The sequence below is a fragment of the Drosophila innubila genome (genome assembly GCF_004354385.1).
Source record: "Drosophila innubila isolate TH190305 chromosome 2R unlocalized genomic scaffold, UK_Dinn_1.0 1_C_2R, whole genome shotgun sequence".
NCBI lineage: Eukaryota > Metazoa > Arthropoda > Insecta > Diptera > Drosophilidae > Drosophila > Drosophila innubila.
Window position 1 is genome coordinate 3,159,168 of NW_022995374.1, and position 15,164 is coordinate 3,174,331.

A 15,164-nucleotide genomic window follows, 5' to 3' on the forward strand; every position below is an offset into this window, starting at 1 on the left:
ATGCAATTGGCATTTAAAAATCACGTTATAAATTTATTTCAATTTATTTCAATGCGTTTTTGCCACCTTCCGTTTGACGTCCGTTTTGTGCACCGCTTCGCAGACAACTGATACGTTTATGAAATTTTTATAGAAAGGTTTTTAAACACGAAGCGGCGATCCGTCTTACACACACACACACATACAACGAGTCTCTGCGTGTGTGTTGTGTGTGTGTGAGTATCTATGTGCGCATCGAGTGCCATTTGAGCCAAGCTTTTATTTGTATATGTGTAAGTTGACGCCGCTCTTTTGGCTCTTTTGACTGTCCGCTCTTATACGCGCGCAGATTGGTAAGAAGTTGGTAAGTTGGCCAACTCTTTGTCTTTATAAGTTCAACTTACTTTAACTTTAAACAGCTGATTGTCTGCTCTTCTAAAACTCTCTTCTCTGCTCTCTTTTTTTTCGCTTCTTAACTGCATTTCGTTGCGCTCTTAACAGTTGAGGTGCTGACAAGATAAATGAGATTACTTTAACTGACAATTACGACAGCAATTAGTCATAAAGTGCGTCGAGTCGATTATAAAGATCACCGAGACTTTAATACACAAGTAATTAAATTGTTGTCGTTGTTGTTTGACATTTTGTCAAGTGTTTTTTTTTTGTTTATAAATATCAGCAAAATAAAAACATATCACTGTCAACGCTGAAATCAAAATATGCGCTTTAAATGCCAACGGTTGAGTTCTTCTGAACGCTATTGAACTCGTAATTGTTAAAGAATGCTAAAAATCATGAAGTGTTTAGGATTCCTCTGGAATATTAATTGATCCACGTTTACGCGAAAATTTATGGTGCCACGATTACCATGAAAATCGCATGAGACAAACGTCAGACACACTTAATATAAAATAGGATAATTAGGTCTGTTATTTTTTTTCAGTTTAAATAACCTATAAACGGAAAAAAATGCATCAAAAAATCATATTACCCATTTTAAAATACGCATCAAAAGTGCTCCAGATTTGTTGATTTTGTAGTGAAAAATGTATGGGAGGAAATTTACTTACCTAGAATGAAATGGAAAATATGCATTTTATTAGAATAGATATCAAAAGAAACATAAGTTGAGTAATAGACTCTTAAGTAGTTACAGAATATGCATTTGACCGATAATGTATTCTTATCGATATTTTGTATTTAGATAAATTTTAAAATATTCTTTAAATTTATTAAACAGCGTTCTGGTCTGCTTAACAATCATTTCAAACAAATGTGTATTTTCCATATACAGAGAATTTAATAAATGCATAAACAATTTACCGATATATATTACAATCAACAATATTTAACATATAGGTGTTAAAAACATTTTTTGTATATTAGTTTGCAAGAATTACGTAAAAAACAAAAAAAAAAGCAAGCAATATTCGATTAAAGCAACAATTATAATACTAAAAGAAGTAGAATTGATTGTTATATTTATAAATTTTTTTTTTTTTTTTTTTATATACCGCATTTGGAGATCTTAATATAAAACACAAAAACTGTCTAAGGTCCTATTTAAAATTGACAACATCGGAAACAAATAAGCATGAAACCTGAATCTGTAATTGTAGCTAAGTGTGTAGATTTATGAGTCATAAGCTATAACTAAAGTGATCATTAAAATACAGTTGGATAGCACTAGTTACCCCGATAATTATCTGAGTGCGTGTAAAGGTCATCAGGAAAGCAATAAAAATTCGAGTCCAATACCAAAAGCTAATGCAAATGCTGATCAGGCAAAGCCTCTAAATCGATTAACAAATTGCACTCGAAGCAATAAGAGAGTCTAAATAAATTTGATATCTTAATTAGCCTTGCGTTTAACGGTTGAAATTGATTCACATTAAATAGATGTGTTAATTAATTTGACAATTAGTCTCAGCTAACTGTTGATTGATTTTACAGTTCCAAAGTCGCTATTAAATTTTTTTCTTTTTAATTTCCGAACTTCCTGTACATTTTTCAAAATCAAGTTGTCCGTTAAAGGCTGGTAAATTAATTTTTTCGCTAGAAACGTAAAAAAATTGTTAATAAAAAAACTATTGTTGACCTTCTTGAAGAGCATTGCCCGTACTTTGCGTATCTTCAGCTACAGCTGACAAAATTATTTAAACAATTGTTTTCTGATTTGACTTGTTGTTTTTTTATACATATTTATGCATATAAATACGCTTCTATTGAATGTTGTTAACATGTCACAAATTGAACATTTTGCTGTCGGACATCAACGTCATCGAACGTTGACGAATACAAAACAGCGCAACATGAATCGAAATCAAAATCGAAAGAAACAAAACTGAATTAAAACGTATTCATAAGTACATATAGTATCGGTATAAATATATATAGAAAATATGAAAAAAGGGTAGACACGCAATGCATAACCAACAGCAGCGAGCAATAACAACATCAATTGTCCAACAGTTCAATGACATTTTGTTTCATGTTCAATAACAACAATTGCAATTGTGAATGTAAAACAAAGTTAATACGAAATTTACCAAAAAAAAAAATAAATTACGGGACACTATTTGTGAATGTATTTATTAATCAACAACATAGTAAACATATGCCAAAGTTAATTAATAAATTTACTAATGATCAATTTGAAGCTTTTACTCATCGACAACTAAAGCTAGATTAAGTTTATTTTACATTTAGCGAAGAAAATATCTAGTCTATATAATAGATACAAAACATAGTTAGAAATTATTTAATTGAATTGTAAAATGCAAATGCATTATTATTGACCCAATAAAAAGCTCATAAACTGATTAATGCATTATGCAATTAAGGTATAAAAAATGACATATATTTATACAATGAGAAATGATTATTTACGATAATGTTTAACGTAAATTAGTTGATTTATATAAGCAATTTAACAGATACTAAAGTTTATTTCGCAAGTCTACATCTCAATTATAAATATATAATAATGTCTTTGACAATTACGCTGTTGGCATATACGACAAATAAAATTGGAGTATTCATTTTGAATGGATATGAACAATTAAATCAAGCGATTAATATGCACACGATCATTTAGTGCCACTGACATTGAAATTTTGGCAACCAAAAACAACGCTTCAAATTTCGCTGCGACAATTTCAAAGCAACTACAAAGCAAAATAAACGCCAGCTTCGTCTGGCGTCGCCTTCCGTGTCGGAAGATAAGCTTGGCTCATCAAATACACAAACATGAATAAGTATCAGTATAATAATGAAAGAAAAAAACAAATACAACACACGTGCAATCAATCGTTTCGCATCGTCTAACTAGGCAGACTATCAAATGGATAGCAACAATATAAATAACAATAACAATAACAATCGAAAAGCACAATTGTTAGCTCTATTCTGAACTGAAACTCGTAGTTTGGAATATATAAACTTGCACTTGCGTAAGTTTCGCATATCAATTGAAACGCTTCTCGCCTACATAATCAGCAAAGAAAATAATTTAAGAACAAAACAAGTGCATAATTGTACATGTGTGGTTCTTTTTTATAATGATTATATATGGGCTGTATAGTAGTTCTATTTGTTTATAATTCTGTAATCTGTACGAATGGAATTCTTAGCGATTTTTAGGTTTGTGGGTGCTGTTGTGGTTTGCTTTAGTTAATTATATAATTTGCAAATTATTGCTCGGGTTCAATGTGCTTATAGAACTTCCGACATGGTTTCGGATGCGCCTCCTCACTGACTTACTGCCTCATTGGCAGTCAGAAGGTACGGCATATTATTAGCGATTTATGTGTCTAGATAATGGCCATTTGCGATTTTACGGCTAAAACGCTGAACAACTAAGTAAATAGTTTGTATTCACGCTGTTTTTTTTTTTTTTTCACATCAACGGAAGTTACCCAAACATTAAAAAAAAAAATAATAAATACTCGTAAATAAGCATAATGAAAGCTACCAGGTATTTCCCCCGAAAAAATGCCACAGACTCAATGGACAAATATCACTTGAATTAAAGCAAATTTTTAGCCTCGGACTTGTTGACTTTTGAAATCGATGACAACGCTTGACGTCATTGACCGTCCCTCAACACTACCATGTCCATCTCGCTCTTTTTCGCTCTCTCTCTCTCTCTTTCTGTGACCTACATACACTTCACTAGCTATGCCCTGGAGAGACATCAGGTCATCTTATCTAACGTCATCAAATGCACTAGAGTTGCAGCAAATTGACTGTTGACCTAAACAAGTTTGAATCACAGACCAAAGCACTCTTTCATGAAAAAGCCATTTAAATATGATTGAAATGTTTGGAATATGTAAACGACTAAATTAAAAGTTATTTCAGATCTGGATCTTTCAATAAACTAAATTCTATCGTGTAAGGGTAAGGTAATACGGATCCTATGCCGTTTCAGGTGTGTTCTACAAATCACTATTCTAAAAAGAACTTTGATCTCTCATAACTTCATCAAAAATTACCCGATTTTCATGCGGAATGTCATTTTGTTCATGATTTGGCCTCTAAATTGATTCTGCATTTAAATTTTTACCATCTAGAAAATTTTATATTTTTCGATTCTAAGCCATTTATTATCCAATTTTCCATACCTACCCCTTAACATTTTTTCAAAAACTTTGATCTCTCATAACTTCATCAAAAATTACCCGATTTTCATGCGGAATGTCATTTTGTTCATTATTTGACCTCTAAATTGATTCTGCATTTAAATTTTTACCATCTAGAAAATTTTATATTTTTTCGATTCTAAGCCATTTATTATCCAATTTTCCATACCTACCCCTTAACATTTTTTCAAAAACTTTGATCTCTCATAACTTCATCAAAAATTACCCGATTTTCATGCGGAATGTCATTTTGTTCATGATTTGGCCTCTAAATTGATTCTGCATTTAAATTTTTACCATCTAGAAAATTTTATATTTTTCGATTCTAAGCCATTTATTATCCAATTTTCCATAAATACCCCTTAACATTTTTTCAAAAACTTTGATCTCTCATAACTTCATCAAAAATTACCCGATTTTCATGCGGAATGTCATTTTGTTCATGATTTGGCCTCTAAATTGATTCTGCATTTAAATTTTTACCATCTAGAAAATTTTATATTTTTTCGATTCTAAGCCATTTATTATCCAATTTTCCATACCTACCCCTTAACATTTTTTCAAAAACTTTGATCTCTCATAACTTCATCAAAAATTACCCGATTTTCATGCGGAATGTCATTTTGTTCATGATTTGGTCTCTAAATTGATTCTGCATTTAAATTTTTACCATCTAGAAAATTTGATATTTTTTTGATTCTAAGTCATTTATTATCCAATTTTCCATACCTACCCCTTAACATTTTTTCAAAAACTTTGATATCTCATAACTTCATCAAAAATTAACCGAATTTCAAGCGGAATGTCATTTTGTTCATGATTTGGCCTCTAAATTGCTTCTGCATTTAAATTTAATAAATTTTGTTCAAAAAAATATTTTTCTCTTTTTTCTATATTTTTCTCCCTTTGAAATTAACTTAACATTCATATTTATATCAATGGACTTTCTTATATACAACTAATAAGTTGTATTTAAATACTTTAAATTCTGAGCAACATCTAACTTTTAGGGCACGTGACAATGCGGAAGTGGCCAACTTAAAAAAACCCAATTTGCATGCCCATAAAGACCCAAAAAATGGTCAAAGGAATTAAAGCCAATAAGTGCTTAAAGACTCAACAACAAAATAAAAAAACCAAGAAAGCTGCTTAAATTATGCAATGAGAATGACCAACAAAAATACAATTATAAGAGGCACACTTCTCAGAAGTTTCACAGCTCTTAATGTAACCTGAACAACAAAAGTAAGAAGAAAAAATAAAAGATGACAAGACGAACGAAAATTGTTAAGTATCATTACCAAGAAGAAAGCTCTGGCCAGTTACAGTTATATGCAATTTATTGCATTGCAAATAAATAAAAGAAATTACCCGCGAGTTAATGCTGAGTTATGCATACAATTAAATAAAAAAAAAAAATCTTCAACAACAGCAGCAACGGCAACACCAACAACAATTGTCCACAAATTAGGCCAAAATAATATTACTATTGTTGTGGGCCAAAAAACGTTGAATTCGGCCTTGAAATGCTTAGGAAATGCTACATGAAATGCATAAAACTAATGCAGATAAATACGAACAATAGTCTTTGAGATAACGAACGAATATTCCTTGACTTAAGTAAATATTTGTGGTTTTTGGCCTGAAGTGCTGTGGGGTCGAAATATACAGTTACTTGGGAGCAGACGGATGGCAGTTAACCAGCTTCAAGATAAATTTAATTAATAATGATTTTTGTTGTATTTTTGTTCGATTTACCGGTTTTTTCGAACTTTTCCCTACGCCCCAGTAGGGAATTAAAATCATCGTTTTCTCCCTCACTCATACACTCTCTCCATCTCTTTTAATTTATGCAGCTGTTTCTTGTTCATTTCGTTTCGGTTTCAGTTTTGTGAAATGCATTTCTCTGATCTGTTGTTGCTCTTCTTCTTCCCTTCTGCTGCTGTTTTGGCCAAATGGAATGTGTGTCAAAAGGCTCTAGAAATAATCCTTACACATTATGCATATCATTAAGTGGGTTTTTCAAAAAGTCGAAATTGGGTCAAGTCTATGTATTTTTATTAGCCCTTTGCTCTTGACTTTGACAGTTTAATATGAAAATCAAGCAGAACATTTGCTTCGATAAATAAAAATCAACAATTCAACTGGTGGAACAATTGTTTATTGTTGTAATCAAATACAATATTTACATTTTGGCTAAGCAATTGATATGTAACTGACTGTCTGTCAGTTTGTCCGTCTGTCCGATAAGGTTGCTCAACAAAACTTAATTGCTTTGGCGAGGGCTGTTCGTAATTTAACCAAAACTTATTCATAATCTTTAGTAATGTAAATAAACTTCTGTATTTATTGAAAAAATATAATCTATTTATTTCAAGTGGAATTTAAAATTGATTGATATTAGCTTTTTTCGATAACTTGAGTTTATTACTTGTAAGCAAGCCTGAACTGAACGATTCTAAAATATAAAGCAAGCCTGCGAAATTGCAGTCGGTAAGCTTTTGTTGAAATTTGTTTATGAATAAATTGACACAGTTTTTGCTTCTTTTATTTTGTGTATTTCAAAAGGAAATGTCACCATTGAGATTCCGCTAAATATCAAAGGCAGCTGATGTTAGCTATGATTATTTGCTTGTTATTTTATTTTTTATTGATATGAATATGCATGACATAAAATCATATAAAATGTGTGTGGCGCCAGGCACAAGACACACACGCACATCATTTGTTGTTATAGCAACATAACAAAAGCAAGTAACTTAGATTTATGCAAACAGTGCTGTTAACTAAGAATTTAATATCTTAACTGTCAATAATAAAGCTAGAGTTTTAAAAATAATTGCAGAATATTTGTTGGAAGTTTGTCAAATTCTTGAATTTAACTAATTAAAACTTTGTAACACAACTTATTCCACAAGCTTGCGCGAAAAAAAAATTACTGCTGCATACTTTCAGGCAGCTACAATTTGACAGCGAACTTAGCAAAGACACAAACCCATAACGTAATTGTCATATTGGCTTTAATTGTTAACTTACGGTTCTGCTTCGATGGATTTTAATTTGGCCACATAGTTGGATGGTATATAGCCCTCTTGACGCGTCTTCTTGCTGCGCGCCAGCCACCAGTCACCCTGTAAATAAATCAATACATCAATACGTGTTATCAAAATCGTATCGCATCTAATTTAATATGAAATGTGAAAATGTCAATAAGATAAAACCATGCTAAGTGGCGAGTTATCAATTGAATTGCAACATATTTGTCATTTAATTGCTAGATAACAACTTCAAACTGTTTTGTATTTATTTTTAGATTAATCGAGCAAGTATCTACACTTAAAACGAACAAATTAACTGACTCATCATGTGGTTTCCTTATAAAGATAAGCAACATTTATTTTAAATAGAATATTATGGTTAAAAGTCAATAATAAATGATCAGCGTTCAATATATTTATGCATCATTTAATGATTTAATTTGAACTATACTCAAATTTAATGGTTTCCCCAACTGAATTTATCTTTAAGCTGAAATATGTCTTTGAATGGAATGAGGGAATGCGATATATATACGTACGAGTATTTCACAAGATTATCTACTCATATTCCTTGTGTATTTCGTAGAATTTTTAACAATTTTGTGATTAATTAACTAACAAGTCGACTAGCTGCCGGGTTGTCTTGATTGCTATTTCTATTGTTATTGTTTTTGTTGTTTTTGCTGCTGTTGCATTGAACAAGATTTTACACGAAGCTTAAACAATAATTAATTTAGCTGTCGTCAAGGGAAATACAAAAAGCGAATGCGAAATCCAAATGAATTAACATTCGTACGTATTTCATTTCGTTCAGTTCGTAGTTTCCATCTCAAAAATGAAAAAGCAACAAATTTGCTGTGTCTATTTGGCAGCGTTGGCCACAAATGCGAAACGTGTTTTGCAGTCTTTTGACGGAGTCAACAACAACAACAACAACTACTACTACAGCCAAAACAACTGCTATGGGGAGTTATGTATGTTTTGGAAGGCACTCTCCTCGACACATTGGCTATCAAGACACGGCACTTGCCATTCCCAGTAGTTGGACATAGTTCATATTTGTATGGGTAGGTAATAAAAATTTTCTTGATTGTTGACTATCAATTCGCAGTGGGCGACGACAATGGCGACGACGGCACAGCTGTTAAAAAGTCGCACTCACGCAACCTGCGACCAGCAATAACAATCAACAATACATAAAACACCAACAACAACAACAACACCAACACCAACAATAATAATAGCAGCTAGCAAACAGGCACGCAAAACTACTATTTTTGCAATACCCTGTAGGTATAGAAAGTGGGTATACAAACTGCTTAGTTAACTGCAAAGCTAAGCATCTATATTTTCGTTAGATGCTTTTAATGATAATATTATTTTTGCTTTAAAATGTTAAACATTTGGATGAAAATACTTGAAAAAACTTTTTTTCATTAAAAAAAAAGTTTTAATACTACTTTAAATAAAATTAAAAGACTAACATTTATTTAATCACCGAAACTAATTTTTTTGAGACGCTTTCTAACTAAACACCATTGACTTTATTTCATTCTTTTAAGTTTGTTCTTTACAGTTCATAATTTACATATAATATTAATTTTATTTTTAATTTTTAACTTAATTTTTTTACTTAGTAATTTTTTCTTAGCCGACTGCTTTTAGTTGTGCATAAATAAATAAATTATTTGAAAGTTAACATTGTCACAGGGTATTTGTCGGTCTATCAGCTAGGCTTTATTGCCAGCTAGGTTTTTCTCTGCAATTTTTATTACATATTGTGCTTTATACTCGTGTAATTTACTATTCACGCATTGGTTTTGCTTCGTTACAATTTGCGCGAAAAAAAAAGAAAGAAAATCAAAGTTAAGGGAAAATACCGAAAATTAAATTAAAACTTTATTCATTCGGTTTGTTTGGTTACGCGCTTTCCCACTCTGCTTTAGCTTTTTGTTATAGCTTAAAAAAAACTAATAAAACCAACAACAACAATAGTAACAACCACAATAGCAACAACCTCAACAACAACAAGAACTGAAACTGGCTTTTGCCAAATTTGTGCAGCTTTTGGTTTTCGATTCGACAAGATAAAAGCAAAACACAGTTAGATATTCACCCGAATATAAAAGAGCAAACTAGTTTTATTTTACTTTATTTTGAAATAATATTAACACTAAAATTGTAATTGTGATTCGTATGTCGTAAAAAATCAACCACAACAGAGAAAGAGATAGAGAGACGGAGACAGAGACAGAGAGATTTCCCCCTCTGCCCAAGTCAAGTGCTGTGCTATCATTAGCCTGGGACATGATTATGTCTGCGGGAAGGTCAATGAACAGACATTTTTAGGGTTCATTGTTTATTTGATGTGTTGCTGCTGTTGTTATTGCTTTGATTCTTTCACGCTTTTTCTTTCACTCATCCTACTTTATAGCTTTCCTCCCTCTCTGTCCGTTTAATGTAAATATTTTTCCTCCTAAAAATGCATTTCATAATCACATTATCTCTTGTCTATATATGTACATTGTACAATCATCTATGTTTATAAGTTACGCTTTGATTCTAATGAAAATTAAATTGATTACATTCTGTTAAAAGTGAAATATAGATTATATTTCAAACTAAAAACACATTGCAAACGATTTCTTTTGCCTTTCTTAATGATTGCGGTTCCAGTTGAGCAAAGCCCAGATTTTTACAGCTAACCATGACAGATAAGCTTCTTAGTTGACCCAAATGTTGAGACATCCACTTAGCTCTCATTTTATTTCTCTTTTTCTTCTCTTTGTCAATGACGAACTTAAAATAAATTGCCGGAGATTAAAATTGGCAATTTTGTTAGAGAGGTTTGGTTAAATATAAATCACTATCATTTGTTTGATTTGATTTTGCAACAGTAGAAAAATAATGAAAAAAATATTTATCCTAAGTTAGATTATTTAAAAAGAAATCATTTATTAAATGACTTCATAGGCTTACAAGCTCAAGGATATTAGGAACACTATAGAAAATAAATAGGATAGTTTTAACAATTCAAATAAATAATAAAAAAAAAAATATAAAATACTAAGTCTTATGGTTTGGGCTGTGCAATGATCAGTGAGTCAATCAGGACAAAGAATTTTATATAATAAAATTAGCATGCGTATAGATGCATAATTTAAGTTAGTTCTCTATAGCAAAATTTAGCTTAAAAATCTTTTTAATTTTTTTTATTAAACTGAAAGTTAAAGCTGGGCTGTGCAATGATCAGTGAGTCAGTCAGGACAAAGAATTTTATGCACATAGATTTTGTCAATAGCAAAATTTAGCTGAAGAATCTTTTAATTTTTTTAAATAAACTGAAAGTTAAAGCTGGGCTGTGCAATGATCAGTGAGTCATATAATTTTGTTATCTAAATATATAAAATTCTTTGTCCTGACTGACTCAATGATCATTGCACAGCCCAGCTTTAACTTTCAGTTTATTTAAAAAAAATTAAAAAGAATATTCGATTCTTAAGCGAAGACTTTTCAATTTAGCTTTGGCAGATAAAATATTAAAATCTGGAGTAAATCCGATAAACGCAGTCTGCACTCAGCAGCTTCTTCAAAAATGTTCTACACGTATAAATAAAGTTTTTTCAATAATCTTTCACTAAGAGGCTGAACAGGCAACAAAAGCAACTTGAATGGGAAATTTTAGGGGGGAGTATAAAGGGTAATCTCAGTTTCTCTAGTTGAGGGAAGCAATCCTTGAAGGGTTTCATTTCGCTTCCTGCTGCTGCCATAAAGAGCGAAAAATATGAAAGCGATTCCCCTTCTTTAGCTGATTCTTCATCTACTTCTTCTCTTTCTTCTGCTCGGCTACAAAAGAATGCAAAATGCAAGCGACAAAACTGCACAAGTGACTGAGTGTGTGTGTGTGTGTGATGAGTGTGTATTTGGTGAGTGTGTGATGGCAAATGACAATAAACTAAAGAGACGACAAACGACGTCGCTGACGAGGCACACCCATAAAATATTTTAACATACAATTTTGATTTCTATGCATGACGTTGAGCTCAACAAAGATGTTGTTGTAGAAAAAGTTTATAAAAGGAAGCCGGGACAGCTTTTTTATTTTGTTATGTTTTGTTTTGTCTGTTGCCGCTATGGCAAGTTGAAAGTCTTGTGTCGAAGCACAAATAGTTGTTGTTGTTGTTGTTGTTGTTGTTGTTGTTGTTGTTGTTGTTGTTATTGTTATTGTTATACTTGTACTTTAATTACACGCTGTAAACGTTGCTTGTGCGTCCCAACACACAGCTACCGGAAACAGCCGCGAGCTGCTGGCTGATTACTCTACTTTGTTAGTGACAGCTGCGAGAAAGAGATACAAAGAGAAGAAACTTGTCGAGATCCCGACCATCGAATACCCGTTACTTATTTCCATATATATTAAAGTACTTTATATAAATTACAATTTAATAAAAACTACTGCATACTTTTGGGTGCTTGTATTGCCATAATTATAATTAGCTTTGGTTAGCTATTACTGCCGTTCTACTTGTTCGATCTTGCTGCGATTAGGTGGGATAAAAGATAATATTCATAGATAACGTTAATTACCATAAAAACTGAATATCTTAAAAACTGTGGGTGTGGGGGTTTTTCGCGATTTGCGGGTGGGGAAGTTTGGAAACAAACTTGATCTGAGTGGGATATATAGAAATCTGTGTGTTCAATTTTTTTGCTCTATCTCTTATAGTCTCTGAGATCCTTTTGTTTATGCGGACAGACGGACAGACGTATAGACGGACAGACGTATAGACGGACATGGCGTTTTCAACTCGGCTGTTGACACAATATACCCCTTTACTTATTTTTAAGTAAAGAGTATAAAAACAGAGAGAGAGAGAGAGAGAGAGAGAGAGAGCGAATGTGGGTTGTCTTCATGTCTTTGGTATGCGTTCAATTATTACAGGGCTATGAAATTGCTGCAATGTGAAATGATATACTGAAACCGTTTGGCGCAACATTTGGCCTAAAGCCAAAGGTGGACGTCATGCTTTTAGGCGCCGCCGCTGCCACTTGTCTGAGCAGTCAGCGAGGCGACCAAGCGTCCTTCCCTCTCATCTATGGTCTATGGTCTGGTCTCAGATCATCCCATTCTCATTCTCATTCCCATTCCCATCTATCTATCTGTCTGTAAGGTGGTCATGGCTGTGCTGACGTAAACTCTTTAAATATGCATGCATATAAAAATACATATACTATATATATATATATATAAATGAGTGTTCTGCAAGAGTTGAATGCGCCTTATGGTCGCTTATGTCACAATACAAACAGACTGTGAGGGAGGTGTGACCTCCACTGGGCTAATCATAGAATTTTATCAAATATGCCAAACATCTTGGACTCAATGCCATGTTGCCTGCAAACGAGCTAGCAACTGTCTGGTCTGGTTTTTCAACTGGAGTTGCTTAAATTACAGCAGAAAAATAACCAGAAATTACCAACAGTCTGCAAAACTGTCGACAGTCGAAAGTTGTATGCCCTTTAGGGGCGATTAAGTAACTAAATACATATATTGCGTTAAATAAATAACATATATTTTGTAACAAGTTTTCCAGCTGAGAGTGAACCGCTAATTAGTATTATGCACTAACTATAACTATAGATATTTGATCTATTTTGCTAAATTGACAATAAATAAATATGGACGAGAATATCTGAGTTTAGCGCTTTTGAAAATAATTAATGGCCTTTTATAATAAACGTTGTATAAACAAAAAGCTGTTATCATGCACATAGCAAGTGATTACGGGAAAATCCCTGTTTTTTATTACAAGCAAATGATTGATAAGCCACTTACAGTATATACAAATACATTTCCGTTTATTCTCTACTAACTATAATTAATAAACTTTACTGTAGCTATCTCAGTTGTAACGGTACTCTTAGTAAGCGTATTCAAACAGCCGAGAGCGAGAGAGAGAAAGAGAGAGAGAGGGGGATAGAGACAAAAAACCAACCAGCTTGAAAATTGCAAAGCGCTTTTGTGCATGGAAAATGCAGTCAGACTTAAAATTGGAAGTTGGGGTTGCAGTTTGGGGTTTTGTTGGCTGCTTTTTTTTCAGATTCAGTTGGTTCAAGTGGCAAGTGGCGACTGCGTTGGCCGCAATTACAGTGTCTGGTTTTCTGCCATCTCAATTCCCCATCTTTCATCAAAATGACGACGGTGACATTGAAACAAACCAACAGAGAAAAAAAGTATTAAAAGAGAAAATAAAAAGTTTACAAATTTTACTCGTAGTTGGGGATTTGTTATGGTTAACTGTTGTGACGCATACACATATGTATATATGTTTACATATAAACTCAAAGTGGCAGTTGTGGCAATAGAAAATGCGGAAATTTAATATAAAAGACGTTCACTGAACATGAACCAACTATTTGTGATTGGCAAATAAAAATAAATAAGGCATTACACACAACAAAGTGAATTATACAATAGCAAAACATATTTTTATACAATCTAAAGTTTATAATCACACAATAATGTAATTAAATTAAAATTTTATGAATTTTCTGTCGTCTTTGTTGCGTCAAATTCATGATAATAAAATATAATAAAATTAAAAATGATTTTTGGAGGAATTGCCATATGAAATAGGTCTCTAAACAATTACTTGATAAATTACAATATTGCTATAATGAATATGGTTGTTCCATTCAATAAGTATGGGTTATATTTTTTATAAAAAGCAGGTTGTATTATTTATAAAGTCGACATTTATAAAAGAGATGGATTATAATAAGCATTTGTCGTCAAATTAATAATAGTAAAATATACTAAAATTAAAATTTAACCTTTTTTTGAGCATTTTAAAAGAATTTGCCATATGAAATAAATCAATAAGAAGTACTGTCACTCTAAAAAACTACTTAATTATTTTTAAACATTAAAATATTGCTATAATGAATATTGTTAAATTTAAATTATGAAAATTTAATTGATGGCAAGTAAAATGAGATGGTCATTAATAATTATTAACTAACATTATTAATTTCCATAATGATAATAAAATTAAAATTTAATAATTTTTGAACCTTTTGAGAGAAATTGCTATATGAAATGTCAATCTTCAAAAATAACTTGATATAAGACAAAATTGTTATAATAAATATTGCTACTCCATTTAATAAATAAAGGTTTTATTTTTTATGGTAAGTAACATGATACGGTCACTCTAAAAAACATTCTGAGATGGACTTTAAGAGTCATTAACCAACTTTAATCATTTAGATATATTTTCCAGCCCTCTTATCCATTAATATTTTACATTTAACACGAAATTTGCATGATGAAAAGTTTTCATGATTAAATATATGGTATAGTAGATTGCATGCGATGCCTTGGAGCTCCAATGGTTCGAATAATTAAAGCTTTCACGAACTTTTCAATCAAGTTTTAATTTATGCATTGCGCGGCAAATGTTGTACGAATCCAATTGGAATTATGGCTATCAAACATATACAC

The 15,164-nt window shown here is 31.8% G+C and overlaps 1 protein-coding gene across 2 annotated transcripts in view; it reads right to left on the bottom strand.

The window, feature by feature from the left end:
* The window catches only part of LOC117785826 (tyrosine-protein kinase Src42A), a 49,886-nt gene that overhangs the window by 33,388 nt on the left and 1,334 nt on the right, over window positions 1-15,164 (bottom strand). For both annotated transcript variants that reach the window (XM_034624074.1, XM_034624073.1), the window contains exon 2: window positions 7,659-7,753. In XM_034624074.1, coding sequence (XP_034479965.1) covers window positions 7,659-7,753 — 95 coding nt within the window. The remainder of the gene's footprint in view (window positions 1-7,658; window positions 7,754-15,164) is intronic.